This window comes from Mytilus galloprovincialis, chromosome 10 (assembly GCF_965363235.1).
Source record: "Mytilus galloprovincialis chromosome 10, xbMytGall1.hap1.1, whole genome shotgun sequence".
Lineage (NCBI taxonomy): Eukaryota > Metazoa > Mollusca > Bivalvia > Mytilida > Mytilidae > Mytilus > Mytilus galloprovincialis.
In genome coordinates this window covers 54,865,809-54,893,698 of record NC_134847.1, presented here as the reverse complement: position 1 = coordinate 54,893,698, position 27,890 = coordinate 54,865,809, and the positions used below count along the sequence as shown (strand labels likewise).

Genomic DNA, 27,890 nt, shown 5'->3' with positions numbered 1-27,890 from the left:
GTAGAACGTTCAATCATTTTATGTCATTTGTTTAACTTCTATTTTTATCAGGCTATCTTAAACATATAAATATAAACTTCGTCCTGCGAGTTCTACATTTTTACATGAGTTTGTGCTGCAGACGTTATAGACCTGAATATGTCACAAGGAAGCATCAACCCGGATTTAGCCAAGGAGAGACAGAAGGCAACATTTAATGTAGAAAATTTATCAGTTCTACTTCATGGAGGGCCAGCTAAGCTAAAAAGGAAGCGTTATATCGGTATGTAAATTTACTAAAAAAAAATGAGAAACTAAGTTCAAAATGTAGAACGTTTACATGTATCTGGCTAAATTAATCTGCATATAATTACTAGTATATGGTATTGACTAGGACAGAACGACAACAACTGATAAAATAGACTCATCCAAGCATTTGTCATTAATGTTTATACATGAGCAGCTTTATATTGTGACAAAAAGAAAGAACGTTGATATCTGTTTGATGTTGGCTAAGAAGGTTGTTGTGCTAAGGGACGACATCAAAAGTTCAATGTAGGATAAAAAAACTTAATTCACATAGATTTGCACTGGATCACAGGCGTTATAACCGATGTAGAGACAGGCCTGGATCACAGGCGTTATAACCGATGTAGAGACAGGCCTGGATCACAGGCGTTATAACCGATGTAGAGACAGGCCTGGATCACAGGCGTTATAACCGATGTAGAGACAGGCCGGGATCACAGGCGTTTGGGTATATGCTTTAGATTCTTTTTTTAAATTGTTTTGTTGTTGATTAAAATATTCAATTTTCTATATTTATAACACATATGTTTCACCAATGTCCATGTCTCACCTAGTTTCGAGTGATTTAAACAAATGTTTCTCAGTATGGATAGTGGTGGTAGATATATGTAGTATAAATATAGAAAATAAACTATTTTAATCAGGACAAGTGAGCTATTCTTCTGGATCCATACTCTTAGCAGAAAAAAATGACTATGCGAGATTTGATTCTGGATCTTTACATGCCAGTGGGGAAAATTACCCAGTGACAATGGCATTGCTGGTGAGAAAGAGACAAGACAGGCGTTATAACCGATGTAGAGACAGGCCTGGATCACAGGCGTTATAACCGATGTAGAGACAGGCTTGGATCACAGGCGTTATAACCGATGTAGAGACAGGCCTGGATCACAGGCGTTATAACCGATGTAGTGACAGGCCTGGATTACAGACGTTATAACCGATGTAGAGACAGGCCTGGATCACAGGCGTTATAACCGATGTAGTGACAGGCCTGGATCACAGGCGTTATAACCGATATAGAGACAGGCCTGGATCACAGGCGTTATAACCGATGTAGAGACGCCTGGATCACAGGCGTTATAACCGATGTAGTGACAGGCCTGGATCACAGGCGTTATAACCGATGTAGTGACAGGCCTGGATCACAGGCGTTATAACCGATGTAGAGACAGGCCTGGATCACAGGCGTTATAACCGATGTAGAGACAGGCCGGGATCACAGGCGTTTGGGTATATGCTTTAGATTCTTTTTTTAAATTGTTTTGTTGTTGATTAAAATATTCAATTTTCTATATTTATAACACATATGTTTCACCAATGTGCATGTCTCACCTAGTTTCGAGTGATTTAAACAAATGTTTCTCAGTATGGATAGTGGTGGTAGATATATGTAGTATAAATATAGAAAATAAACTATTTTAATCAGGACAAAAAAAAATAAAAATCTTTATTGGATTGTGTGAATTTGACAGTTGACAATGTAGAACGTTCAATCATTTTATGTCATTTGTTTAACTTCTATTTTTATCAGGCTAAAGAATATCTGTATCATATACCCAAGCGCCTGTGCGTGAAATTGGAAATCATTATATGCTCAGGAATTTACGCCATTATACCAGAAAGCTTTCATACTTGGTAAACTTGATTTTGTCATCATGTGTTTTTGACAATACAATATTAAGCTATTTTTGATTGAGTTCTATTGTTTACGGTACCACAACTACAAGGCACATTTCGGAACGACCCATTAACTCATGTCAGATAACTTTGAAGCTTCCATATTAAAATACTATGAGAATCCCCACGTAACCCATCTTTCAATATGTGAAATGAAACCTACATTGCTTACTTTTTCTTAACTTTTTTTTGTAGAAAACATTGTACGTGAAGATCCGTTTTATAGACAGCTTAAACCTTGGTCGTATTGTAGTGTAGAGGAACAGTATGAAACTGCCTTAACAAAACACATGCATGTTAAAAAACAGATTGAAAAGCATGGACTAACAGACAGAAATGATTTGATGATATATAAACAGTAAGATGTATACTTTTATATATCAGTAATCAACCCATTAGCCTATTCTCTAAAAAGCAGATTAGCCGAAACTTATTTGTTGGATATATTTTCTACTATTATAGTTTCCCATTTTCTTTTCCTTTATAAGTCGTAATGTGTACTGTTCCATTTTCAGGAATAATTGTGACGTTGAATTTTTACACTTTTTTTTCGTCTTGGATGCGATAGGTAGACATATAATTATTCTTGAAATAGTAGCGTATCCCAAGCTTATTTATCGTATATTTCTTCTCTTTCCAGTATGCCTTTTCTTTTGTGTTTTTGTGTAGAATGTTCTCTTTTAGTCAATATTTGTGTTGTCAAGATCTTATAAAAAAGAGGCAAAAGATACCAAAGAGACCTTCATTATCATAAATCGAAAATAAATTGAAAAAGTAATGGCTAAAAAGAAAACGAACAAACAAACAACAATACACAAAACACTACATATAAAATCAAAGATTCACCAATAAAAACCCAACCAAAAACTGTGGATGATCTAAGCTCCTACGGAAGGGTAAGCCGAACTTGCTCCACAAGTGGCAACCCGTTGTGTTGCTCCAACTTAAAAAACTCAAACAAAATGCGTTGTGTTGGAAGTACAAACTTGATGAACAGTATAATTCAGATGCTCACATTCAGGGAAAAGAAGATGGAATAGAAATTACGACGATTGAAATATATCTGGCTATATAAGTCTAAAAAAACCTCTCAATCATATTACAAACGAAAAACCATACTCACTATCCTACTACCTGTCGATACATTTATTTTTGGCATTGCACAAGTCATGTCTTCTCTGACTGTTCATGACGTTAAAATACTATGTCCCTGGGATGTGTTTTAGTTGATTTTAGTCTCTGATGCATGATTTTTTTTTATATTATTAATTGTTTTTGGCTTTTAACTAGCTGTCAGTAACTGCGAGTACTCTCAATTCGACCTGTTGATAATGTTTATAATGCTGTTTTGTTATTTTATATTTATATGGATCTTGTCTATATACCAGCTTTGATTATTTGGAATATCACTTCTTCTTACTACATTTGTATAAACTTAGATTTACCTGTATTTTTTAAAAACTGTTTTTTTTTTTTTGTTTTTTTTTTTTTTTAAAAGTGAATATTTTCGAAGGATTAAATATTTCGCAGTGGTGTCTTGACATGGCTTTGTTTGGACTTGTTTGTTTGGTTTTTGGCCTTGAATGTTTGTCCCTAATATCTTATTAACTGTGCATTTGCATTCAGATATCATAGATCAAATTTATTCGTTTATAGTGTATTAATATAGTTTTTTGATCGAGTTAAGCCTGCCAATTGATATTTTATTGTGTGTTTTTCCATGTTGTGATGTCATGCTATTGTTTCAGAAAAAAGGGAGAAGGTTTGGATCCATTAAAACGTTAAATCCCGCTGCAAATGTTTGCACCTGTCCTAATAACATTAACGGTACCAATTTTACTGCACCAGATGCGCATTTCGACAATACATGTCTCTTCAGTGATGCTCGTAGCCAAAATATTTGAAATCCAAAGCTTATATAAAAGATGAAGAGCTATAATCCAAAAGGTCCAAAAAGTATAGCCAAATCCGTGAAAGGAATCAGAGCTATGCATGAGGGAGATACATTCCTTAATTTATAATTATTTCTAACATTTTGTAACAGAAAATTTTTATAACACAAAAAATCCGTATTTTCATGCCAGTACCGAAGTACTGGCTACTGGGCTGGTGATACCCTCGGGGACTAACAGTCCACCAGCAGAGACATCGACCTAAGTCAGGAATCTGATGTACAGTAGTTGTCGTTTGTTTATGTAATTTGATAACTATTATACATGTACGTGTTTTCCGTTTCTTGTTTTTTTTAAATTTTATATAGATTAGACCGTTGGTTTCCCCGTTTGAATGGTTTTACACTAGTAATTTTGGGGCCCTTTATAGCTTATTGTTCGGTGTGAGCCAAAGCTCCGTGTTAAAGGCCGTACATTGACCTATAATGGTTTACTTTTTTTTAAATTGTTAAGTGGATGGAGAGTTGTCTCATTGGCACTCACACCACATTTTCCTATATCTAATAGGGTTAACTTATTATATATTTACAGGAGCGCTTTTCCAAACGAGACAGATCCAATAGGCATCAATACTGGAATGTTTATCCCCACTTTAGAACAACAAGGAACAGAAGAACAAAAAGCTAAATGGTTATCCTTAGCCTATCAGGAGAAAATAATTGGAACATATGCTCAAACTGAATTAGGACATGGTCAGTTGAATACATTTGAGGGAAACTATACAGTTGTGCTATGATCAAGGACTGATTTTAACTTGTTGCACATATGAACCAAATTAATGTTTCAGACACATTTAATATCAACGTCTTTATTTGCACATGCGTATTGTTTTCCATTTTTTTTTATGTAGCAAGTAGCCCTCATTGATATCTTGATCTGAGCAAACGAGTTATCATGACAAGAAAATGTGTTCGAATCCATAATAATTACATTGCATGTATGTTTTATTTTGAAACGTTATTTTGACTGGCTAACAGCAATCTCTCGACATTCTGGAAATAAACCTTCATTTCAAAGTGAAATGTAACATTCATGATGACACGAGCTCCTGCAAATAAAGTGCACAGGTATTTAAAAGAAACTCTTGACAGGAATCTTGTTTTCATGATCCTAGCTGAAAAATGATAATTTCATAGGGTTGTAAAAGGGTTAACCGTGCGCACTTTCTAGAATGAAACGCTTTTGCGCTTCATACAAATGTACTTCAGTCGACACTTTTACACCCCAATGAAATTACAAAAAAGCATTCTTCTCTTAAATGAGTGCAATGCAAATTGTAGTGAGTCTTGTATGTAAAAGACAAAAATTCCACGAAAATAAATTTGTCCAGAAGTTCATACAATTCCTATCCAAATTCCGAAATTTAAAATTTGAACGTGCGCACATTTTTAGAATGAAGCGCTTCATACAACATGTACTTCGGTCAACGCTTTTACAACCAAATGAAGTTACAAAAAGAAGCTTTCAATTCTTAAATATATATACAGTAATTGTATGTAAAATACAACTGTAGCGTACCTTTGCTATTGATGCTAGTTTAAATATTTTTATTGAAAGGTACGTTTTTGAGAGGACTGGAGACAACAGCGACATATGATCCAAAGACGAAAGAGTTCATACTCAATACTCCATCTTTGTCTGCAACTAAATTCTGGCCAGGCGGATGTAAGTAATGACCTTAACTGCAAAGAAGAAAGTGTGATCTAAAAGGATATAGTAAAATAGATGATAAAAAAACAACATACAAAGATGTTGTGTACAATCAAATTTGAAAAACAATAATAAACACTTAGTGCTTTTAAACGTTCTTCTGTGTATTTTTAGCTCACCTGGCCCGTAGGGCCAAGTGAGCTTTTCCCAACACTTTGCGTCCGTCGTCCGTCGTCGTTAACTTTTACAAAAATCTTCTCCTCTGAAACTACTTGGCTAAATTAAACCAAACTTGGCCACAATCATCATTGGGGTATCTAGTTTAAAAAAAAATGTGTGGCGTGACTCTGCCAACCAACCAAGATGGCCGCCATGGCTAAAAATAGTACATAGAGGCGGAATGTAGATTTTGGCTTATATCTCTGAAACCAAAGCATTTAGAGCAAATCTGACAGGGAATAATTTGTTAATCAGGTCAAGATCTATCTGCCCTGAAATTTTCAGACAAAACAGACAACCTGTTGTTGGGTTGCTGCCCCCAAATTCGTAATTTTAAGGAAATTTTGCAGTTTTTGGTTATTATCTTGAATATTATAATAGATAGAAATAAACTGTAAACAGCAATAATGTTCAGCAAAGTAAGATCTTCAAATAAGTCAACATGACCATAATTGTCAGTCTACCCCTTAAGGAGTTATTGCCCTTTATAGTCATTTTTTAACAATTTTCAGAAATTTTTGTAAATTTTTAGAATATATTTTCCACTGTAATTACTGGGCCAAGTTCGTTATAGATAGAGATAATTGTAGCAAGAAGAATGTCCAGTAAAGTAAGATCTACAAACACATCATGATCACCAAAACACAATTTTGTCATGAATTATCTGTGTCCATTGTTTAATATGCACATAGACCAAGGTGAGCGACACAGGCTCTTGAGAGCCTTTAGTTTTGTTATTCTACTGATACATGAAGGTAAAAACAAGACAAAGGGCTAAACCTCCAAATGTAATTTAGCAAAGTCACTTAGGTTCTATGACGTATCCATCCATCTTATGTCGGGAAGCTCGTTAGTGGTTGAATTTATTTATACCTAAATGTGTTTTTTTGGGGAATTTGGTAGTCTGCGATGAGTTTATATCTAAAATCGATTAATAAGTTTTTAAAACTCGGAGCGCAATTAGAGACATACTATTGTCTATTGTAAAAGAATGCATGTTGATTAAATTAATATGTAGTTTATAAAATTATAAAATTAAGAATCGAAATGGGGAATGTGTCAAAGAGACAACAACCCGACCAAAGAGAAGAAAACAACCGAAGACCACCAGCGGGTCTTCAATACAGCGGGAAAGTCCCGCACCCGGAGGCGTGCTACAGCTGGCCCCTAAACATAAATATGTGCTACTTCACAGTGATAATGGACGTCATACTAAACTCCGAAATATATAAATGAACTAAAATTAAAAATCATGTAAGACTAACAAAGGCAGGAAGGCTCCCATTGATGTGTATCCCCACAAATTCTTTTTACCCATGGAAATGCCACATTTTGTATATATACATGTTTTCTTGAAAATACTTTTATGTTGAACACTGATCGATTAAGTCCTATCGCATATTTCAAAACCTAAAAGTACATACAACAAAATGCGTTAATAACTTGATAACCATGACTAGTTTTTTTCTTCAGTAGGAAGAACATCAAATCATTGTGTGGTGGTTGCCCAGTTATACACACAAGGGAAATGTCATGGCATCCATATATTCATGCTACAGTTGAGGAGTTTAGAAGACCACAGCCTGCTGCCTGGTAAAGAAATGCTCATCTACAGTTTATAAGAAAAATGGCTTTGATATGCATAAACATGTTTTAAAAACACGAATCAAAGTATGGACCTAACCGATATGATACATAACGTACCTTTTTCGCCGGACATCGTTACATTAAAGCATACATGAGTATACTTTTTTTGTATTTACAGCATATAAAACAAAAATATTCCCGGTTTCCATTTTCAATATTATAATGGTATATATATGGGCTTGCTCTAGTTTGGATTGTTCTTTATAACTCAGTTATCAATATGAACCGTTATGAAATATCAGCCATGCTGCTAGAATTGTAAAAATTTAATCCCTTAAGAGTAAAACAAATCTCAAATTATTTTGTTCGTACAAAGGACGAGTGTGGCAAATCATCAAATTAATTACCACAATGGCTTAGAAAACTTTAAAGTCATCATCGCGAACCTCACCATAAACTGGAGGTAGATTTTCAACACGTAAAAGGCCTTTTTACTATATAATTTAACACATCTGACAAACATATAATTCAAATACTATTGTAGGAATTGAAAACGGTGTGATAGGTAACAAGTTTGGATTTGGAACTAACGACAATGGATATCTAAAACTTAACAGTGTCAAGATTCCACGGGAAAATATGATGATGCGATACTCTAAAGTGAGTAATATATTGTATGATACCAAACTAAAATACTAAATAATACACCACCAAAATAACCTCGCGCTGTAGAGAATAATTATAATGTGTAATCTTCGGTTCCTACAGTTTCAACCCAAATACTTCACATTCGAGATCTGGCATTTTTTTTTTTAAAGATTTTCAATATCGTGCAACTTAATCAACAGTTGCAATTAATTTAGTGATGGTTTGATAAAGCGCGGAGGTTTGGCTAGACACAAAACCAGTTCCAACCCACCATATTAAAAAAAAGAGTTCGGTACCAAGTAAAGTCCGGTACCAAGTAAGCAGTTGTTATCTAATAGTTCGTTTCTATGAACGTTGCATTGTTGTTTGTTTTTTGTTGCACTTCTGTGTTCTTTTATTTTGTTGTTTTTCTCTTATAGTTAATGTGTTTCCCTCGATTTTAGTTTTTTCTCAATCGATTTTAGACTTTTGAACAGCGGTATAATACTGCTGCCTTTATTTATTTAATATCTCTTAGTTTGCCTTAGAGAGCAACCATTTGAATGTGATAACTGATTTCCACAAATTGATAAAATTTGTGGAAATCTGTTATCACATTTAAATTGTTGCTGTCTGACGCAGGTGATCCACCATTTATAAATACATACTTTTAAATAGTTATAGTTTCCTGTTACAAAAATTTAAATTTTTCGAAAAATAAGGATTTCTTATCCCAGGAATAGATTACCTTAGCCGTATTGGGCACAACCTTTTCGGAATGTTGGGTCCTCAATGCTCTTCAAATTTGTACTTGTTTGGCTCTATAACCTTTTTGATCTGAGCGCCACTGATGAGTCTTATGTAGACGAAACGCGCGTCTGGCGTATTAAATTATAATCCTGGTACCTTTCATAACTATGTTATATAACGAATTATGATATATGAATATAAAAACCATACTAAATAAGTTAAGTACTAAGACTTATTTAGAAATACACATACTGTTGTCTTTCATCAGGTCTTAGAGGATGGTACTTATATTAAACCTGAAAATACTAAAGTGACATATGGGGTTATGGTACTTGTCAGATCATTCATTGTTAGAGGTGCCGCTTTACATCTGGCCGAGGCTTGTACTATAGCTATTCGCTACAGTGCTGTCAGAAGACAATCTGAATTAACACCGGGGTAAGTATATTTTATTTAGATTCACAGAAAAAATATTTCTGATTAAAAAAATACTGACAACTCGACTAAACAACAGAAAACAGTCAAAGGCTACCAATGGGCAATCAAAAAGTAAATTCAATAAAGATACTGAACTCCGGGGGAAATCCAAAACGGAGAGTCCTTAATCGCATAGCAAAATCAAAAGCTCAAACACATCAAACGAATAACAACTGTCATATTCCTGACTTGGTACAGGCATTTTCTTATGTAGAAAATGGTGGGTTAAACCTGGTTTGAGTAGTTAAACCTCTCAGGTGTATGGAAGTCACATCAAATTCTATTATATTGACATCGAGGTGTGAACAAAACAAACGGGTATAATAGGTAAAAATGTCAAAAATAGGGGTATAGCAGTCAACATTGTGTTATACTATAAAAACAATTACCGAATATGTAACAAAGTAGCACAAAAAGGCATATAGACAAAGACTTAAGCAAAAATTAAAGACAAGAATACGAAAATTATGGTAAAATACAAAACACAAATACAAAGTCACGTCAAATGCATATCACCAAAATCAGACTAAACAGTAAAAGTAATATACATAAAAGAATACTATAACACGTTTTAAATATGATAAACAATGTCAGTACCAAAAATCTACTCTCAAGACCATCGTGTATTATTTGTGAAATTTATCCGGAATATTTATCAACAAGGTCTTAGTTGATTCCAATGAACTTTGTAAGAAAAAGGACGAGATTTTCTTTGACATACCCCTGGTTCATAATCTTTCTGCTCTGACACTGGTGACGTTTTACACTGGGCGAAAAGTCCGCTCGCGGAGGCGGGCTTCAGCTGGACCCTTTAGTTCAATGGACGTCACACCAAACTCCAAAGTATATAAATGAAATAAATTGTTGTTTTAAAGTCCGTTACTTCAAGTTGTGGACCATACATAACAACATTCGAGAGAGCTCGTTAAGTCGGGGAAATTCTTGTTAAACATATTGATGTGATTGTGTCATACATATGAAAGATTTAACTAGCTATAGGGGTAAATTCAGTAAATAAATATACGTCATCAGGGACCGCCCATTTAGGGGGGACAGCTTTCTGTCTAAAAGTGAAGTCATGTGCTCTTCTGATTGGTAGATAATGTTTGTAATAAATATTTTTTGTTAGATGGATCAAAACTAGAGTTGAAAAAAAATAAAAAATAAATGCCGAATGTACTAATTTTTTCCTCTACAGGGTTGAAAAGTAATGGGGTCAGTATAGGAATTCAGTGCGAATCTACATTGTTTGTAAACAAGGCCATGTGAATGCCCAAAAATGCCGCATGACTGTTGCAAAAGATAGGGCTACATTTGTACTTTCATGAATGATATATGAAAGATTTTAATTTCTAAAGGTAAATCAGGTATAAATTTATTTCCACACATAGATTAGCATTAAAGTCAATGGGAGATTTTTTACTGAATTTACCCCTATAGAGGGTTTACTCCGCCATTTTCTATATTCTTTATCAAGTCAGGACTATGACAGTTGACTAGTTTCCAATTCGTTCGTTGCGTTGGAGCTTTGGATTTTGCTTTTTGATAAAGAACTTTTCGTTTGGAATTTTCCTTGGAGTTCGGTATTTTTGTTTTTTGTTTTTTGATATTCCTGAAATTAATTTTGATTGATGATCTCAATAAGAATTTATTAGTTCTTTGATCGATCTTTATCTGCTGTTGTGTATTAGTGGGAGATATTATGGACATAATTGTGCAAATCGTGATACAAGCATGAAATTTGGTATTAAGGTTGACTAAATGATACTAAAAAAAAAATCCGCTGCTGGCCAGAAAAAAAAATCATTTTTTCAAGATGGCCACCACACATTTCGGAAATGGCGTCATTACAAATTGACAATAATTCGTTTATCCTTTAAAAGGTGTGTTATATGTAAAATCCAATGTTAGATATGATAAAAAGTCAATGACAGTTCCTAAATTACGACTAGACAATACATTAATGAAACTAAAGGTGACTTCCGGTTTCAAAATGCCGGCAAAAAAGTTAAAAATTTCAATTTTTATACTTTCAAGCAACTTCACAAGGGATGTATAATCCAATGTAAGTTATGATAAAACGTTAAAGAAAGTTCCTAAGTACGACGAAACAACACATAAATGAAGAAAAATAGTGACTTCCGGTTCCAAAATGGCGGCAAATACATATAATTACCATCAACTTAACAAGTGTTAACACTCTTTGTTAAGTTTAAATGCCTAGTTTGGTTAGAAAGACAGATTGCTTATTTTATAATTATCTGATAGTTACAACAACCCGTACAAGGAAGGCCAGAACGGTAGCATCTACAGTTACCAACACAGCTCGGTTTTCGGCTCCGCATTTCAAAATTTTCTGACTCGAGGATGCAACGGTAGTCAAAGAAGTCCATTTCGGTTTCCAACTGTCATTGATTCTTTCTTTCATCCAACCACAGTGTTCATGACTTGGAACACGTACCTGTCGAATACATGAATCAGGCTGAGCCCATGCAACTCCTCCTTGATATACTTCTCTTTTGATGTGCTCTGGAAAAGAACCTCTTGTAGGCGGAATTGCATCACAATGCCGCTGCTTCCTGGCAAACAATTCAAATCACATTCACATTTTCAAATCCCATTGCCACCTGTGGGTGATGTTCGGGAAGGGAAGTCATATCTCGGAGATGAGTCGTTAACGATCGAGGATAATTTACACGATCAAGACCTAATTCGCTCCATACTTAAGCCTAAAAAAACATCCTTCACATCTGGAAAACCTTCCATTGTTATTTAAGCTGACCTTTTGCCTTTCTCATGACAATTCGACAAAGTGCCACATCCACTAAATGCATGGACGAAAGGAAAAGCAGCTACACAAGGACCAAACGCATTTGATATGTCACGTGCAGGAAGCCATCAAAGTCGTTATTCCTTCCATAACCTATCTGCAATTTGTTCTACACAATTTTGCGATTGCTGCAGTTCTTGATACTATTACATCTGTGTCAGTACTACCTAAAATTACATTTAACAACACTTTTTATAATCATGCCGAACATGGACAAACATTCGTGTATCTGCTTCTTCATGATTACAAGGGGATAGATAGCAAGTATCTTTATTGAAATTGAGTAATATACACATTTGTAATAGTCTCTTAAGAAGCAAATTATGTCAGCAAGAAACTTGAACAATTTCGTTTTTTTGTCATCTTCACAGAGAAAACTACTCCATACTCTTGGTGTTCTACCAGAACCAACACCTTTCCATCTGGTACAAGAACATTGCCTTTATCTTGTCACAGCCTTTAAATTATTCATTTAGTAAACATCAAATACAATGTCTACTTTTGAATACTTATCGATGCAAGATTTTACATAAGGCTGTATGACGTCATTAGCATAATCATCAAATATTTTTGCCCAACTTTGTGACCTGGAATTAACCATTGCTGCCCCACCAACGATAAATGCGTCCGAATTCGGATCAGCAAATCGCAGAATGTTTCAAGTAAACCCATTTGCAGCGATTTAATACCACTATTTCAAGTGACATCCTGAGAAAAAGACGGCGGAGCAGTTTGGTTTCTATGGATAAAGAAATATTACAAGTAAAACTGTCTACTGTGACAAGAAATGAAAAGTCTAGAAAAGATATCGCAATCACTTTTAAGGTTCTCTAGCTTTGTTTTTGACAAAGACGTTTCCAGTTTCATTTTGCGGCCAAAATAGGAAGTTGTTCTTTTTTATTTGGTTATACAAAGCAGGTTTTCCTTCGTTTTTCATTTGCTTCAAAAGATCTTCGTATTGTTTGGACCAATATCTTGGAGTTTATTTACATATCTTACCTGTTTCCGAATCAACAATTTCCTAAATGAAGTATTTTTTTACAAATCTGACGACTCTTCTAGAAATGAATTTCCAAACTCGTTCATACTTGCAAAGCCTTTAAAGCTGTTTAAAGAATTCTTTTTGTGTTTTCGTAGAGACTTCATTATGTCGTTCGTCTGTTTTAGAATGACCCAAACCACTAGATCTTTCAAATTCATCTTCTAGTATACTGACTCCTGGTACAGCTACCATCCATTTGTCTAAATGAGATCTTCGGTTAATCCTATGGCACCAATATCGCCCTTCACAATTGCATTATTCTGTTTTTGTGCCTGATCAATTGTGTTACAAGAAAGAAATTTACTGGTCTTACGTACAGTGAAATTATCATTTTCAAATCCCATTGCCACCTATAATTTACACGATCAAGACCTAAAACAATACGCTATCATGCTTTATATGGACTGTCTAACTCATGAAATGAGCATAATACCAAAATCAGAAGAAGTTCTTAATTTATAATTGAACGCCAGGAATTAAACTGTGGTCGAGATGACTCTATTTCCTTACACCAGTCTTTAAATCATTGAACGTCATGACATAATTATATATTCTGAGTTTAGCTTTCATAATCTGAAATTTACAATTTTTAAGCAAAATACATGCAGTTGTCTGATGCGCCTGTCCAGTCCTAGGTACATTTGAACATACATAAAAAGAATCTGCCGTTCTTGGTGTTGCAATATTGGCTTCAGTAAGACAACATATCTATCCCCTATCACACAATATATCACCCAGAGTTTTATAACAAGTCATTTCAATGTGTAATCCACCAAACATGACGATACACTTATATTTTCCATTGGGCCATTTCCACTGAATTTGCTTAGGCATTTCCAAAAGTGGCTGATCTGCAGTTACATTTGATGATTCTCCAGATTAACTACATTTTCGCCTTAACCATCGAATACCTGATAATTGCCTGGTAGTGCATACCAATCGCCCTTGATGTCTATAAATAGTTTGCACATGCGCAAAAGTGTGAACCTTGAAAAATGTTAATAAACCAATTCATAATATCATTAGAAATCCAAAAACACTAAATATATATTAAATAGTTCAAATGTTTTTGAAAGAATTTTGTTACATTTTCGCGCATGCGCAAATACTGGATATGTCAAATATTCATTTTAAATAAATATGTGATGTAGGGAAGGTAGCGACCAAACCTGGTAATTGGTTTTTACTAAAAGAAGTTCAAAGAAAAGTTTTCCAGAAAAATCAGTATTTTCAAACTAAAGAAAACAGCCATTTTAGAAAATGGCCTTGGCCATCTTGAAAAAAATATTTTTTTAAATGGCCAGCAGTTATTTCTTACAAAGTATATAATAATGATGCTTTGTGGTAATTTTCATGCTTGTATCATCATTTGCACAATTCCCTCGATTTTGCTTGCTAATATCTTCCACTATATGGGGTAACATTATTTATTATTAAAGACATTATTGTTTAAAGCAGTAAATACATTTCTACTCAGAGTAGGTTGATTGACAGATGATGATTTAATGGGATTGTTGACTGTCCGATATGATGTCAGACATATTTATCAAACCATTCCGCAATGTAACACATCATTTGACTTATAATAGAACACAGAGAATATAATATCTTACCTCCTATACATTTCTAGGAATGTGATTGGTTAAAAGCGACCTCGTGGAGACCGTGTATATCTGATATTAGGTTAGTAGGGAGGCGGGGCTTATCTCATACACGGTTAGTAGTGGAGTTAGTCCCTTTACATTCCATATAATGTAGTATGGAGGCGGGGCTTATTCCATACACGGTTAGTAGTGGTTTTACGTCCCTTTATAAAAACAAAACGGTACTGAGAAATAAAATCGTAAAGGTTTCAACAGACGAAGAAATTGATGATTAAGATTGAAATAAATTCATATAACACATTTAAACCTCACAAGTTGTTATTGTTGTTATCTGTTTTTGTAGGATCTATGGAAGTAGTTTCTTAATGCTAACAGTATTGAGGACTTGCTCATTTTGATAGGTCTAAATTTCACACGTTATGATAGTCGGTAAGATAAATTCGTTACATAGTGTGCTAGTGACCCAATACGCTATATATGGGATCAGTAAATTCCATATGGGGATTTGAACTTCGCTCTCACCCCATATGGAATTTACTGACCCCATGTATACCGTATTAGGTCACTAGCACACATGTAACTTATAATATGCTATTCTTATAACACTGAGAAGTTGTAATTCGAAACTTTTTATTTTCACAATTTTGGATAGGTATTTCTTGTTTTTATATAGATTAGACCGTTTTTGATTTCCTGTTTGGATTGTTTTAATCTATTTGTTGTTAACTTTTTAAACATTGGGACTTGGATGGAGAGTGTGGTTACCCAGGAGATTCTAGGCATTTAAAAATAATTCTTATACATTTTCACAGATTGTTTAGTTCAGACGGGTTGCTACTATTCATTAGTCCTTGAAATTTTAAAATATTTGGTCTGTTTACAAAATGATGCTTTAGTAGCAATTGTCTATTTTCGTCTATTGCCGAGCATTATAAATTATAATGGAACTCGTCGCTAATATCACCGGAATTACACAAAGTACAAGAACGATTTAATCTCTGAATGTTTTGTCATCTACCAATTTCGATAGGAATTTTTATGTTCAAAGTTCTAAATCTACAAAAAGAAGCAAATTGTTTTGTCATCTAAAACATCAAAGTAGGTTTCGCAATGTCAGCACATGTATATGGAGTATTTGTCTTCCAGTGGATATGATATTCTAGAGCTTGTGTTTATGATTTGATTGATAACGGCTTGCAGCTTACAATGAAACTATTGAGAACATCTCTCTAAAGTTGTACGAAATTAATCATGATTGAAGACAACATTCTGCAAATCAAAATTATTCAGATTTTTTAAAGGTGAAACTATGGATTTTAAAGTATTGACTTTCATTTAAGGGGTATAGAACCACAGATTTTAGATTACCAGACACAGCAGTACAGGTTGTTTCCCTTATTGTCTACAGCGTATGCTTTTCATTTTGCCTCGACTAACATGACAGAAACATACGAAAGAATTAGCAAACAAATAGAGGCTGGACGCCTTGACCAACTACCACAGGTATCTATTTAGAATCTAAATATCTTCAGGAACATATTTTATCCTTCAGTATGATTTTCTTTGTTATTTCTTTCGCTCCCTTTTCCCTATGAGTTAAACTCAGTGTTAATAGTTTTAAAAGGCCTACTACTTACTTAAACTTTTCGTTGTTGCTGTCGTTGAACATTTATGATCTTCAGAATGGATCATTTATGACTTCAGAATGGATCATTTCAAACTTTATAGACGAACTTAAAAAGAAACCCCCGATACTTTTTTATTTACAGTTACATGCATTAGCAGCAGGACTTAAAGCTTTTACAACGTATGCAGGATCTGCAGGAATAGAAGTATGCCGAATATGTTGTGGTGGCCACGGATACTCACATGCTAGCGGACTTCCAAAAATCTATGTTTGCGCAGTGCCCGGTTGCACATATGAAGGGGAGAATACAGTTATGATGTTGCAGGTAGCAAGGTAAAGTTTTAAGGAATGTAGTTATTTATTCAAATGCAGATTTTCAGATTGAATTTATTTTATTTAATTTAATATGCAACAAGAAGACTAATGAATACGTTGAATATGAATCAATAGCAGGGCCGTAACTACATTGAGGCAAATGAGGCAAATGCCTCATGTTTTAAATTTCAAAAAAAAAAAAAAAAAACTAAAACAAAAGATTGTCTTCATATGATTGTCTCCATATGATTGTCTTCATATCAAATTGTTTTCACTGAAAGTGTCTTGCAAGAAGCAAGTTCTCTTCACTCTCTGATGTCGCCCCTACCTATTTTTCGTAATCCATGTTTCTATTTTACTTTTAGTTTTCAGAGTTGATGGTCTATTGTTTGTACTTCTGTGTCCCGGGTTTGTCTTTTTTACATTTATTGTCTTACTTAATGACTAGGCTGAGTGTTGATTTTCATTTGTAAACGTGTCACACTGTGTAATGTTGCATGTCCACCGATGTCCAGGCATTATGCGAGAAAATATTTAAAGAATATACGATGCTACTGGACACAGAAAAAAGTGGTCGTTTCTGCATGGAGAATTGAACTTGATATCAAAGAATACGAAACTGCCTTTCTTGTATATAAAACCATACCCAATTTTTCTTAGAATGGATTGCAAAATTAGGTATTTTCTTAGGTGAGATATGCACAGAAGTGATAGATATGTATTATAAATATAGAAAATTGAATATCTTAATCAACACAAAATTTTTAAAAAATAACTATCATATACCCAAGCGCCTGTGGATAAAACTAGATATAGCTGACATGGTTTACATTAAAGAAAGACCACCAATTTCCCGGTATTAAATCATTTGTTGAAAAAAAAACATCAATGTATTGCCATATGACCTGTTACAATCAAGGGTTAAATTTGCATTAAGTCGTGTTCAGAACCTTTAACAGAAAATAAGGGAATATAAAGTACACGTGCACGGGAGCTAATCGCACACAATGTCAATGTATAGAAAAAAAAATACAAATAATCAATGGTCAAAGTTTTTATTCCTGTTCTTCATCTTGATAGTTGCTGGAGGGTCTTCAATAGAAAGAATCATCAATACGGTAAAACAAGGTCAATACTGTCTTTAGTGTCGACTTGAGCAGTACTAGTATTTAACGTATATTACTGCACTAATGATTGTCACTATATTTAAATCTAGTCATAAAAAATCTCAAGTCAGCACAATACAAGACAAGAACAGACATCTACAGATCCGGTATTAATGATTATGAGAATTACGATTTTTGCTTTATCCTACATGAGGGTTTGGACGGGGTTAAATGATAAAAGAATAATGCCCTTAAAAATGAAGATTAGAGACTAAAGGGGAAAAAAGAAGATCAGAGAAAAAAGGGGTTAATTTTTTGAAGATTAGAGAAAAAGGGGTTATTTTTTTAAAGATTAAAGAAAAAAGGCGTGAAAATTAAGTGTTGACAAAATAACAGACCCCCCCCCCCCGCATCCAGACCCTCCTACATATCGGTCTTTTAATGTTTTGAATTTCCATAAAACTTTAAAGTCTTAAATAACAATGAATCTATGTTTTTGCTTTGAGACCAGAATATTGTCGAAAAAATAACTAAAAAAGATTTGCGTTTCTATGTAAGAAAGAGTCCGGGAAACGCTCAGAATGCACGATTTTGCATTATTTTTCTCAGAGCTTCTGGGCCCTTTTAAAGGGCCCCAAGACCCCTGGCAAAAAATATATTTTGCCTCAGTATTAAAAGGGGCTAGTTACGACCCTGAATAGTATCAAGTACATATTGTGTATTATTATACACTCTCTAAGAATGTATTTCTATAATTAGTTTGCTCTTTTATGACAAGGATTAAAAAAATATGTCAGGGAAAATCTCCCAATTCCTTAATGTGAAAGAGGAGGTGTAATAAACAACTACCAATGCAGCTGTTGTTAATATGGCACCGAGTAGCTGACAATTTACAGTATCTAAATGCAAAAGATCGTACAACATGTTTATCATAAAATTGCAGTGTTCTCCTGAACCTAAAAACAATAGAAGTTTTTATTTATGTTTTGGAGATTAACGAGTTGACTTTGCGGAATTTTGCTTCAAGACAGGCATGATTTGGTACGGCAAATTTCAAAGTTCCAAGTTATATTTAAGGAATTACTAAGAAACTAAGTTTCGTACTCCCTCGGGCAAATTTACCTTAGATGAATTAGACTGGATTTGTAGCAAACTAAGCTTGTTTATGATCATAAGATAGTATCAAGAAGTAAATTTTGTAAAAATAAAATTTCATTTGTTCCGTATTTTACTTATAAATGGACTTAATTTTTTTGCCAGGAAACATAACATTCACTCTTTGGTTAAAGTTTTTAAAATTTTAATAACTTTCTTAAACTATACTGGATTTGTACCAAACTTGGACAAAAGCTTGTTTATGATCAGAAGCTAGTATCTAGAAGGACATTTTGTATATGTTTATCTTTATTTTACTTATAAATGGACCTTTCTTCCAGTTAACATTACATACAGTCTGCAGTTAACGTTTTTAAAACGTTTATTAGATTCATAAACTATCCTGGATTTTTATCAAACTTGGACAGAAGCTTCTTACACTCAAAAGATAGTATCAAGAGGAATATTTTTATTGATTTATTTCCTCATTTTTGTTGAGTCTGCGATTAACAGCAAAAGTAGGCGAGACATAAAATTAATAAAGTCTATAAGAATTTTAAACACCAAGGCTTTCAAATGTTTATATATATGTGCGTTTATGATAAATGAATGTAAATCTAGGAATGGACTTTTGATGTACGAAATTTATAAAGTTTTACTTTCAATTTCTATTTATAAACATTTCGTCAGCATCCTCAAATGATAATATTATATTCAGAGTTTTGCGTATCCTTGCCTGATTTCTTTGATAAGCTACTACATACAATTGTATTAATAAAATCTCTTCGAAAGTTACAGCAAAATTTGCTTACCTTCCGGTCCTCATGAGATCGACCCGGTTTTGATAAGTATAACAAAGAAGATGTGGTATGATAGTCAATGAAACAACTCTCCACAAGAGACCAAAAGACAGTGAAATCAACAACTATATGTCACCGTACGGCCTTTAACACAGCCCATACCGCAAATTCGGGGTTTTGATGAGGTTGTTTTTGCTCTGTCTTAATTTGTGTTATAACATGAGCGTCTTGAATATATACAAAATTGCAATCCTGGTATCTATGATGAGTTCATTTCCACTCGTTTGATGCGTTCGAGCTTTTTATTTTGCAATTTGATAAGGGACTTTCCGATTTTAATTTTTCATGGAGTTTGGTATTTTTGGTATTAACAATATCCACAATATCCACTGTAACAGCAAAGGACCTGACTCTGGCCCGATGATCACCTCTTTTGTACTTGTGTTGACATGAAATGTCATAGATAAATTCATTTTTTTTTTAAAGTTTCTGTTTGTAAAATGTGAAGTTATTGAAATATTAAATAAGGGTTTTCTTACCCCACAATTAGGTTTTTCTAACCCCTTGTTTAACTTGTTTGAATTTTTACTTTTTAATTCTCTTGAACTTTGTATTTGATTTTCACCATCCAACTATTTTGATTCTAGTGTAACTGATGAACGTCTTGCGTGCCACATTATACGCCTGTTATATTTGATGAGTTTTTGTAACAACTGAGCTAAAGAAGTACTTCCTTCTCTCAGATAGTGGAGTAGTGGTTAACTGTGTAAAGGATCACTTGCAGTTATATTCATGAAAGCAAATGCCATTATATTGCAGGTATCTGATGAAGTGCCACAGAACCAAACAACAGGGGAAATCCCTCTCTGGATTTGTCAGTTATATTGGCGAGCCTATGGAAAAGAACTCACGTATGGACGACGAAGTTTCATTTACTTGCATAGTCAAAGCTTATAAACACAGAGCAGCAAGGTAAAAAATATAAATCAAACATTTTAATTATATAGTTATTTAAATTCAGACATGAAACATCAGAGGTTACTTTCTAAAATGGTTTATCATTTATGGCAAGCCGTTCTCGTCAAAACTATGTTTAAACCATTTTTCGAAAAATTTACACACTGAGAATTAAAACAAAGACTTTTGAGATTTAAAAAATTCAAAACACACACTGAGAATTAATTACACACTGAGATTTCAAAAAAAGACGCACTGAGATTACAAAAAGGAAAAACACACACTGAGAATTGAAAATTACACACTGAGAATTGAAAATTGCACACTGAGAATTGAAAATTTCACACTGAGAATTGAAAATTACACACTGAGATTTCAAAAAGACAGATTGAGAATAAATAAACTGAAAACCCACACTGAGAATTTGAAATTACAAACTGAGAATTTAGAATTACACACTGAGAAAATGCGCACATATCTAATTAGCATACTTAATCGGAATATATTACAAGCTTAAAACAACTAGGGGACAGAACTCGTTAGTCCTTCGATTTGGTTCCAAATCATTTATAAAAAAACTTTAGAAATACAAGAACAAGAAAAATACCCACTTACTCTTATTACAAAATATAACCAAATGGTGAAAAACTTTATTAAAATTATAAGAAAACATTGGAACAATCTGCAAAACTGAAAAACAAAGAATGCAGTGAAAATTTTACTCACGTGTCTATTATAGCATATAAACGTAACAAAAATATAAAAGATTACCTTGAGAAATCAAGGTAACAGTTGGAAGACTTTAGAAAAGGGACCCATGCTTAAACGGTTTTAAGTTTAAAAAAAATCCCGATATACTGGTAGTAATGATCTGAATTATAGGCAACAAACTTATAAATATGAGCGATGTTAAGTCTTGAAATTTATTACGAATGTTGGTTGAAGGAATCGCATTTCATTATAATGACAAGAGTTCTTGAGATCAAGATATTAATCTGTTGAATTATTCATCTCATGAATATTCATTAGTAATTTGCATATTAATCTCAGTGTGTATTTTTGAAATCTCAGTGTGTAATTAACAATTCTCAGTGTGTGTTTTTCAATTCATTTCATCTCAGTGTGTCTTTTTAAAATATCAGTGTGTAATTTTGAATTCTCAGTGTGTGTTTTTTATTTTTTTTAAATCTCAGTGTGTAATTTCGATTTCTCAGTGTGTTATTTTAGGTTTTTAAATCTCAGTGTGTATTTTTTTTTTCGAAAAAAGGGTTTAAACATATTTTTGACGAGAACGGCTTGCCATAATCATTCATGTTCAGCAAAGCAAAATTGAGTTTTTAATCTAAGAAAAAATTGTCCAGGGGAAACGCGTTTTAGTATGACTAAGGATATACCAAATACTGGATGCTTATATGTATCACATGACATCAAATAAAACAATTCTTTCCCGTATATACATATGCATTTTAGAACCCTAACTGGCTCATCTTATCCGAGATTTAAAAAAAAACATATTAGATTAAAATCGGTGGATTCGAATAAAATACATGATCATACATTACGTTGACATAATCATAAATATTTAATACTATAATTTGTTCAACAACATATTTGTTAAGATGATAATAGTTGGATTTATATTTCAACAAGCCACAGAATCACATAAATATAGATAGATGTTGAAGGTTTCAGATATTTTAAATATTCGACCGGTAATGCAAAAATCTTTTCATGATAATTATAGGAACAATAAAAATAGGAACATATTTTGATACTGTTTCTTTTGCAGATTAATTGAGGAGGCTGCCAAACAAATGCAATCGTTTATACAGTCAGGTAGTCCTGCACACGAAGCCTGGAACAAAAGTTCGGTACAACTCTTTTTGGCGGCAAATGTAAGATATTTTTGGTGTAAATGTTTTGAATAAATATACTCTGCTATAAACATCGTTAAAATACGGTCGCCTTGACTCAAATGGTTAAGAGATATATCTCCCTATACACAAACATTAGTAAGACACGTGCACTCGTTATCTTCCTATATACAAACCCTAATACGACAAGTCAACTTATTATCATTAGTAGTACTGCATGAATTATTTTTAAACATTTCAGTTTGTGAAAATCTGGTGAATAAGTTATTCTTTACACTAAAAAAAAAATAGAATAAGTAATTAATAAGACATAAGCATTTAAATAAATCTCATTTGTGGTACTTATCCTTTTTTTTCCTACAAAGAAGATCAAGCTAATTCATTACCATTTTCATCAAATTCTTTCATTGTCAATTCTACGATATAACATATTATTCATTCTTTATAATTCGATTCCACAATTCTTATTCAACAGGTCATTTAATTGCTCAATGGTTGTACAATATATATATATGAAAGATCCAATATTAGTATCTAATTGATACATTTTCATTGACCCTTTCATTTAAGTATTTTGTGCCCTATTTTATAGCTCAACATGTCAACAAGTATATTTATGACGCATTTGATTGGTTTTCAGGCTCACTGTCACTTGTTTTGTGTCCAGAACTTTATAGATAGCATTCGAAACTGTAAAGTAGATAGTAATACATCAAAAGTCTTGTATGAAGTTTGTCAGTTATATGGTGTACATGGTATCCTAGAAAATTTAGGCGAATTTATGCAGGTACAATTAAATCATTATATTATAAATAAGATATCTGGTATTGATGGTATATAATTGTAAGGAATATCAGATTAATATATCCTTATCCTCTAAAATAACCGAAGAAAATATTCTACATAGTAACTTATAATGGACCAGATACATTTCTTTTTCCTATACATAATATAATAATCTGTACCCAAACAAGATGAATATATTATCTGCTCTGTTCTTCAATCTGAAGCAAACAGTTTAAGAGTGAATTGACATGATTCTTTGACAATATATTTTTTCTTGGGGATCATTTTGTTCTTTATCAAAAAGACAGACTGAATTCGTTTTTGTTATGACATAACAGAATGCGATTTGTCATCACATTTTCCCTGCCAATGAGGAACACGACAGGAACAGCTCGACTTTCAGGAGCTCAGAAGTTCACATCCATTTTGTGTGGTGTTCATCTTGCTTCGTATTTAATTTCTGTGTAGTGGTATGTTGATTGTCTATTGGTTTTATTTTATTCCATTGTTGCTTTATAACTTTCTTCAAATTATGTTTTTTCGTTTGTATCATTTCCCTTTTTATCTTTATCCCCAGTTTAGACAAGACATGATTGTTACAATCAATGATATAATTTTGGAGACAATTGGAATTTTGCCATCGTAAATTTTACCCTTCTTTAATAATTACATAACAAATATCATCTGTTTACGATATTTGATGAGACTGTCATCAAAGTGAGAGGTTACGCGCTTTAAACCCAGGTTTAATCCACCATTTTCTACGTTTGAAAATGCCTGTACCAAGTCAGGAATATGACAGTTCTTGTCCGTTCGTTTTTAATGTGTTTTGTCATTCGATTTTGCCATGTGATTATGGACTTTCCGATTAGATTTTTCTCTGAGTTCAGTATTTTTGTGATTTTATTTTTTATAGACGAAGTGGTACGCTATGCGGTTTTAGCAGACTACGGGTGTGTTATCGGTTCATGATGATAGTTTAAACATTCAAGGTTTCCTTCAGGTTACGCTAAGATATAACATTAACAGACCTTTGTCTTATGGCGATTGCTTTATGCTCCTACATTTACATCCTTCGTTTTGTGGAATTCAAATGCAATAATTAGAATTTCATGAAATCTAAGAGCAGATATAATAATAAACTGTTGCATTCATTAACTTCTAATGACGTATATATCAATGTAATACATATAGGAAGATGTGGTGTGAGTGCCAATGAGACATTCAAATTTATAAAAGTAAACCATTATAGGTCAATGTACGGCCTTCAACACGGAGCCTTGGCTCACACCGAACAAAAAGACTCATCAGTGACGCTCGAATCCAAAAAAAGTTAAAAAGGCCAAATAATGTACGAAGTTTAAGAGCATTGAGGACCAAACTTCCTAAAAGATTTGCCAAATACAGCTAAGGTAATCTATGCCTGAGGTAGAAAAGCCTTAGTATTTCAAAAAATTCAAAAAGTTTTAACAGTAAATTTATAAATATAACCATATCAATGACAATTCATGTCAGCACAAAAAGTGATGACTACTGGGCTTGTGATACCCTCGGGGAAATAAATCTCCACCAGCAGTGCCATTGACCCAGTGGTTGTAAATAAACTCATCATAGATACCAGGAGTAAATTTAGTATATACGCCAGACGCGCGTTTCGTCTACAAAAGACTCATCAGTGACGCTCGAATCCAAACAACACAACTACTGTAATCAGATTCCTGACTTATGACAGATGCAAACATTTGCAGTAGAATTAAACTTTTTAATGGTAACAAACCTTCTCCTTTTTCTGAAACAATAGTATAACATCACAACATAGGAAAACACACGATAAAATATCAATTGGAAGGATTAACTCAATAAAAAAAACATAAATAAAAACACTTTGAACGAATAAATATTTCAACATTTAAAATGTTTACAGCATCGAGGACAATGTATCATAACACTGATAAGCATACATGATTTAAATATTCATGGCAGTTAAATGTATTTTGAGAAGCACAGTGAACACTAGCTCTAAATGGTCGTACCAGTCTATATTACTTCATACAATATTGGATTATTTAAAAAGTATTGTAAAATAAAGATTTTTAATTCCTATAAAATGATTTTTATAAAAAGTAAAAACAGATAATACATTTTTTACATGACATTTTATTCTATTTGTATAGGACAACTTCTTAACAGGACAACATGCAGAGTATTTACAGAAGAAGATGCTGACTTTATTTGATGTGATGAGGCCTAATGCTGTCGCACTCGTAGATGCTTTTGATTTTCCAGACCATACCTTACAAAGCTGTTTAGGCCGTTATGATGGTCAAGTTTACCAAGCCTTGTATGACTATGCGAAAATGGCACCTATGAACCAAACAGAGGTAATAACATTAACGTTTGGAAACTCAATACGACATATTTTTTGTTACGTGTTTCTTCAGAATTATGCTTTTAGTCCTGACAATTCCTGAATGCTGATAATGGAAAACATTTTAAAACTTCGCACCATTAAAAGTTTCCTTTACGCGTGTTGATACACATTATACTCAGAGGTGAATATGAAGTTCGACGTCACGTGTGAAAGTTTCAACCAATTAAATGTTGATTTCGCTATCAAAATCAACATGTAGTGGAATAATATTTTTATACGCCTTAAATAGAATCACAATATATATATAAGCATCCTTTTTTCAATGTTCTCTGCGTAGCGTTATATATATATATATAGAAAAATCTTAGTATGGTATGGAGTAATCCTTTAGTTCTACCAAAGTTTAAATCTCAATTTAAAACTAAGACTGTGATCGATATTATGTGATCAATCGATAAATTCTGTAATGGATATGCTTTATAACAATTCATAGTAGAATTTGATAAAAAGCATAATTGAAGGAAAAAAAGGTTAAACCAAAGTAGTGAACGAAAGTTGGGCCTACTTTCTTATATTTGACATTTTTAGTATAAAAAAATGCCTATAAAGAAAAGAAAAAAGACTTCAAATATCAAAAACTATTACGTTATGGTTGGAAAAGTAAACTCAGCATAGACACATGTACCAGGGTTGAAATTTAGTATTTGCACTAGACGCGCATTTCGTCTATAAAAGATTCATCAGTGACGCTCGAATCTAAAAAACGTTAAAAAGGCCAAATAAATTACGAAGTTGAAGAGCATTGAAAACCAAATATTCCTAAAAGTTTTGCCAAATACAGCTAAGGTAATCTATTCTTGATATAGAAAAGCCTGACCATTTCACAAATTCAAAGTTTTGTAAACAAATAATATATAATTATGACCATATCAATGATAATTCATGTCAAACACAGAATTGCTAACTACTTGGCTAGTGATACCCTCGGGGAATAAAATCTCCAACTGCAATGGCATCAACCCAGTGGTTGTAAATAAGATATCGACAGTATAGTAAAGATTTTTAAGAGTTATACGAACAGTAACGATTATCTACATTCTTTTATTGCTTACACCAGGTATTGCAAATAAAGGCAACAGTAGTATACCGCTGTTCAAAACTCCTAAATCTATGGACAAAAAAACAAAATCGGGGTAAATAAAGGCAACAGTAGTATACCGCTGTTCAAAACTCATAAATCCATGGACAAAAAACAAAATCGGGGTAACAAACCAAAACCGAGCGAAACGCATTAAATATAAGAGGAGAACAACGACACAACACCGAAACGCAACACACACAGAAACAGACCAATCATCAGACAAAACACCACGAGAATAACAAATGTAACATGAACAAATTAAAACTGAGGGAAACGCATTAAATATAAGAGGAGAACAACGACACAACATTAAAATGTAACACACACAGAAACAGACTAAGCATTAGACAAAATCCGATGAGAATAACAAATATATCATCAAAACCAAATACATGAATTTGGGATAGAAAAGTACCGTGAAACGTCTTATAGTAATGTGAATTCACACTCAAAATACTTTTAATGCATTTGCTTGTTAACTTGTAAATTAATAGTCAAAATGTTCACACATCATAGATTGCAATGTTACCAAGAAGTCAGAACAATCTATTTAATATGAAAAAAGTAAAATAACGAAAATACCGAACTGAGAGGTAAATTTTAAACGGAAAATTCCTAAGCAAATCGCAAAATCAAAAGCTTGAACAAATCAAACGAGTGGATAACAACTGTCATATACCTGACTTGGCATAGGCATTGTCTTGTGTAGAACAAAGTGATTTAAACCTGGATTTATAGCTAGGTAAACCTCTCACTTGTATGATAGTCGTAGACTTGAGTTGAGCATTCTTTGTATGTATATTTGATTGTTTTCTATTACAGGTCCACAGCACCTACTACACACATCTCAAACCATTGATGAGTGCAGACTCAAAACTTTAAACATTTGTATTTTCGTTGAAATTATTCAGAAACTAAGTGTTAAATATTATACCATTTATATTAACTGTTTTGATGTGTTGAACTTTGAACCAAGTCATGACTACTTCTTAAGAAAAGTTAAAATGATAGCATACCTAACTTATCTGTAATCTTGTCATATATAATAATGCTTTGAGACTTTATGTTAGATATCTTATTTGTTTGTTTGTTAATAAATCTCGTTAATCTTT

At 33.2% G+C, this 27,890-nt stretch overlaps 1 protein-coding gene across 1 annotated transcript; it reads left to right on the top strand.

Annotated features, from left to right (window-relative positions):
* On the top strand, positions 1-27,890 carry LOC143047873 (peroxisomal acyl-coenzyme A oxidase 1-like). The gene is made up of 14 exons (XM_076221190.1): positions 1-262; positions 2,164-2,326; positions 4,452-4,612; positions 5,478-5,585; positions 7,263-7,382; positions 7,921-8,036; positions 9,022-9,191; positions 16,047-16,209; positions 16,476-16,666; positions 20,469-20,621; positions 22,396-22,501; positions 23,121-23,267; positions 25,441-25,647; positions 27,601-27,890. Exons 1-14 carry the CDS (start codon positions 139-141, stop codon positions 27,658-27,660), a joined length of 1,989 nt encoding a protein of 662 aa, XP_076077305.1. The 5' UTR covers positions 1-138; the 3' UTR covers positions 27,661-27,890.